The sequence below is a fragment of the Cupressus sempervirens genome, chromosome 1 (genome assembly GCF_028749045.1).
Source record: "Cupressus sempervirens isolate cs-2001-9-10 chromosome 1, ASM2874904v1, whole genome shotgun sequence".
NCBI classification, from domain to species: domain Eukaryota; kingdom Viridiplantae; phylum Streptophyta; class Pinopsida; order Cupressales; family Cupressaceae; genus Cupressus; species Cupressus sempervirens.
In genome coordinates this window covers 334,629,213-334,633,385 of record NC_143118.1, presented here as the reverse complement: position 1 = coordinate 334,633,385, position 4,173 = coordinate 334,629,213, and the positions used below count along the sequence as shown (strand labels likewise).

At 33.8% G+C, this 4,173-nt stretch overlaps 1 protein-coding gene across 1 annotated transcript; it reads left to right on the top strand.

Moving 5' to 3' along the window:
* Positions 1 to 334: 334 nt before the first annotated feature.
* Positions 335 to 3,552, top strand: LOC149577552 (chitinase 2-like). Its single transcript, XM_089789279.1, has 2 exons — positions 335 to 1,277; positions 2,434 to 3,552. Exons 1-2 carry the CDS (start codon positions 1,217 to 1,219, stop codon positions 3,267 to 3,269), a joined length of 897 nt encoding a protein of 298 aa, XP_089645405.1. The 5' UTR covers positions 335 to 1,216; the 3' UTR covers positions 3,270 to 3,552.
* Positions 3,553 to 4,173: the final 621 nt, after the last annotated feature.

Here is a 4,173-nt window from a genome sequence, read left to right as displayed (position 1 = left end):
CTTCAAGATGAAGTCATATGATACAATAAGAGCCAACCTAACCTTAAGCGATTGTAAATATTAGAAAATTAGATTTATGACAATTATGTATGTTTCCAACATAATGACCATTTAATATACCCCTAAATGTATATTTAAAAATCTTATATTGTCATTCTCCATTTATAATCAATTGAACTTTAATCTTTGATTATATGAATTATAATAATACTTCAAAAAAACATATTTTAATACTGAAAAAACAATATAATATGATTTAATATACTATTTGTAATCATCACTTGCACAACTTTAATAAAAAAATGATTTAGTTTTTAAAATTCATTGCTGAACAAGCATGTAGTATCATTACTTTTTGTGTTGGGATGGCATCTATCCATTGTATTATCTTCCAAACAAGTCGACTATAGACCACAAAACAGAAGAGGAATAAAATGAATATAAAATTCATTAGCTTACAAATTAAAGAAATGCAACTTGTATGTGCATTATTCACGTAGCCATGACCTGTTCAAATAAGGAGAGTAACTTTTCGTTATTAAATATCTCCAATCACATGATGCCAAATTATAAAGATTATTCACAGACTTCCATATCAGCTGAAAGTAATCTCAAGTTTGTAATACTTTCTTACCCGTTCTTCCTTGTATGTTCATGAAATATATTTATCCCTGTTAACATATGAGCAGACGTTAGTAATGTTGTCGCGTTGCTGCAATTTTGATCTTGACAAGCAGCGAGGTAAAATAATACCTTTTCGTGCATCCTCTTCAATAGTGATCAATGATTATTATAAGGAATTAGTTTCAAATTAAATGAAATGGGTATCCACAACCATTTGACTTTTAATGATTAAAGAGGGTATCAATCGGATGCCAAAAAAAACAGAGTAATTTCTTCGCGGATTGGTCTAACAACGAATCTTCACTAAATGCAAAGGGAATGTGTTAATCCTGTCAGCCATCGTGATGCTTCTGCATGATAAACAAAAATTTCTAGAACACTTTTGAAAAGAAAACAATTGTTTGAAAATAAAGAATGCTGGTCGGTTTTGACTGGTGGCTGCAAGACCATCCCTAATCTAGATAAGCGTGTATCAATAGCTTAGGTCATTCCACGTCATATATTGATATATCTAAGTGTGTTTGGTGAAGTCTCTGATGCATATTTCTCCCAATAATCCTCTCTCACTGCGATTTCTCTTATCACCAACTTAATGGCTCATTTTCTTAAGATTTCTCTACTTGCTCTTACGTTGTTGTTACCTTCTGCATTAGGTATGTCTCTAATACTGATACAGTATATTGCAATACAAGGAAAATAGATATGTCTGCAAAGTTTAGGATCTTCTTAGCTTTACAAGGGTAAATTAGGGTTCCAAAATGTTGTTTGCTTTGTGCTGGAGTGCTCTATCATTAGCCTTTGGCTTTTTAAAAAAAAAATCAGTCCATCTTCTTTAATGTGGGCAGTTAGTCTTGTCTAGCTCCTTCCACACACGAAGGACTGATTCTTAGATAAAAATGATAAACAGTAAAAATTGACTTACTTTATTGAAGATGCGTACAAGTATTCACATGAGCTGTTAGACAGATAGCCAAACCACCGCTTGATTTTAAAAAATGACTAACTGCTTTGAACTTAACTTTTCCTTAATGTGAAATACTTAAAGGTAGCTGAGCTAGATTAATGTTTTCATTAAGAGCATTTACCACTCAGATAAGACTCGAACTCAGAACTTTCTACTGTTGGAGTGCCTAACACTGAATTATTGACCCTTTTACTACTTGCCCAGTTTTTTAATCTAATGTGACTGAATTTGTACAGTGTTTGATAAGAGTTTATATTAGAGATATCAAATTTCTACAATTTATTATAGTTACAGTGAAAGCTTTTGAATTCGATTGTGTTAAATTTTTTACCATTAATGTTTCAAATCACACTACGTGATCTATTATTAGGCTGAAAGAGACCAAGACATTGTTTTTCTTGCTCTCTTTAATCCTGATGATATATCATGTAGTGTGATTTGAAACGTTGATAATAAAAATCTTAACACAATAGAATCTAAAAACTGTCACTGTAAGAGTTTGTTTGAGACAATTCAAATCCGTATTTAAAAAAACAAAAAAAGAAGTGTGTCCATGATATGCTAAGCTACATAAAGCCCACTACTGTTTTCTAGTTTAATGAAATTGATATTTCGTTCTTGGAAATGTTGTTATATTTTGGAGATTGGAAAATACTGTAAAGAATCCCACTAATAGTTTTTACATCAGTTGTATGGGGTTTCAAATAGGTCTCTAAAATTTGGCATAGTTTTTAAAAATTTGGTGGTTTTCTAATTCAACAGAGATTCCTCTCCTTTTTTGTATTTGCTCATCTTTTTTGTCATGTATACATATTTTGTTGTAACTAAACAAGATTATTTTTCAGGGGCAAATTCGAATCTCTTCAGAGAATACATTGGGGCCGAGTTCAAAAATGTCAAATTTTCCGACTTACCAATCAATTCCGGCACACAATTTCATTTCATCCTGGCCTTCGCTATTGACTACACCCCGTCGGGAAGTGCTCCTACAAACGGCAAGTTCAACATTTTCTGGGATAACAATAATCTCAGCCCTAGTGCCGTCCAGGCCGTAAAAGCCCAGCATAAGAACGTCAAAGTTGCCGTCAGCTTAGCCGGTGATAGCGTGCAAGGTGGCAACGTCCAATTCCAACCATTTTCTGTGTCTTCATGGGTGAACAACGCCGTTTCTTCTCTTACAAAGATAATCAAAGAATACCATCTTGACGGCATCGACATCGACTACGAGCATTTTGACTTTTCCGACCCCAATACATTTGCCGAGTGCATTGGACAACTCATCAAACGATTAAAGCAGAACAGAGTTATCTCCTTTGCCTCCATCGCTCCGTACGATGATCCTCCAGTGCAATCACATTACACTGCGCTGTGGAAAAAGTATGGCGATTTGATAGACTATGTGAATTTCCAGTTCTATGCCTACGACTCCAGCACAACCGTGTCACAGTTCATGAACCATTTCAATGCTCAGTTGCATCGTTATAGTGGTGGTCAAATCCTGGCTAGTTTTGTAACGGAGGGAAATGGAGGTTTGTCCCCAGCCAAAGGATTCTTTGATGCGTGCAGAAAGCTGAGGGACTTGGGGAATCTCCACGGCATCTTTGTGTGGTCCGCAGACACCTCACCGTCGAATGGCTTCAAATATGAGAAACAATCCCAGGGGGTCCTCCTCGGCTCATGATTAGGACCATTTCACATGTGATGCTGATGTCAAGTGTCATAGGAAATGCAATTGGCAATGTTAATCGTGTTAGTCATGATAAGGTTCTATTAATAAATAAATTAAGTTTGAAAAAAACTAGTCAATTATAACTATTTTTCACTTCTAGTTTAGAAATAGAATATATCTGTATTAGAAATAAAATAAAATATTTGAAGAAACATAAAAGAGGAACAACAATAGTGAACAATGATGCTCATTCTATATAAAATAAAGAGTTTAAAAATCGTGTCTATTTAATAAATTCATATGACTTGATGTCGCATCTACTCTATAGGAGGTAAATAAATAAGACAAGAATTTGATAAGCTATTATTTGTCTACTTTGGACGAGGGAATAGAAAACAATAAGAAAAAATGAAAAGTCAACATCATGGGTTCAAATCCAAATGAAACCATGTGATACCTTTGTTGAGTTTGAACTGTATTATACTTAACATGGCACTCATCTATTATAACTAACAAACAAATGTTGCAAACAATACACCCCATTCACATATTGGCTATACCCTTGCACCCATGCTTGGTGAAAGCACTAGTTTTATTCCCCTTTTGTTTTGTAGTCAATAGTTGACAACTTTAGAAGATAGTCTCATCTACAGATGCCACTACACATGAAAAGAAATACGAGCAACAAATATCACATACACACCCACATGCGCTCGTGCGCAACATAGACAACTATTAATAATTTTTTGCGGAGGCTTTTTGTTCAAAAAAATGTAAAAAATTCATGTTAAAATTAGTTGTGCTTTATATATTTAGAAATCTTTTGATTTTTTGCAGAAATTTTTGAAACCATCTTGGTTTTAATAAAATGTAGTAATATGTTCTTGATAAATAAAATTAGTTTAAGATGTATGTA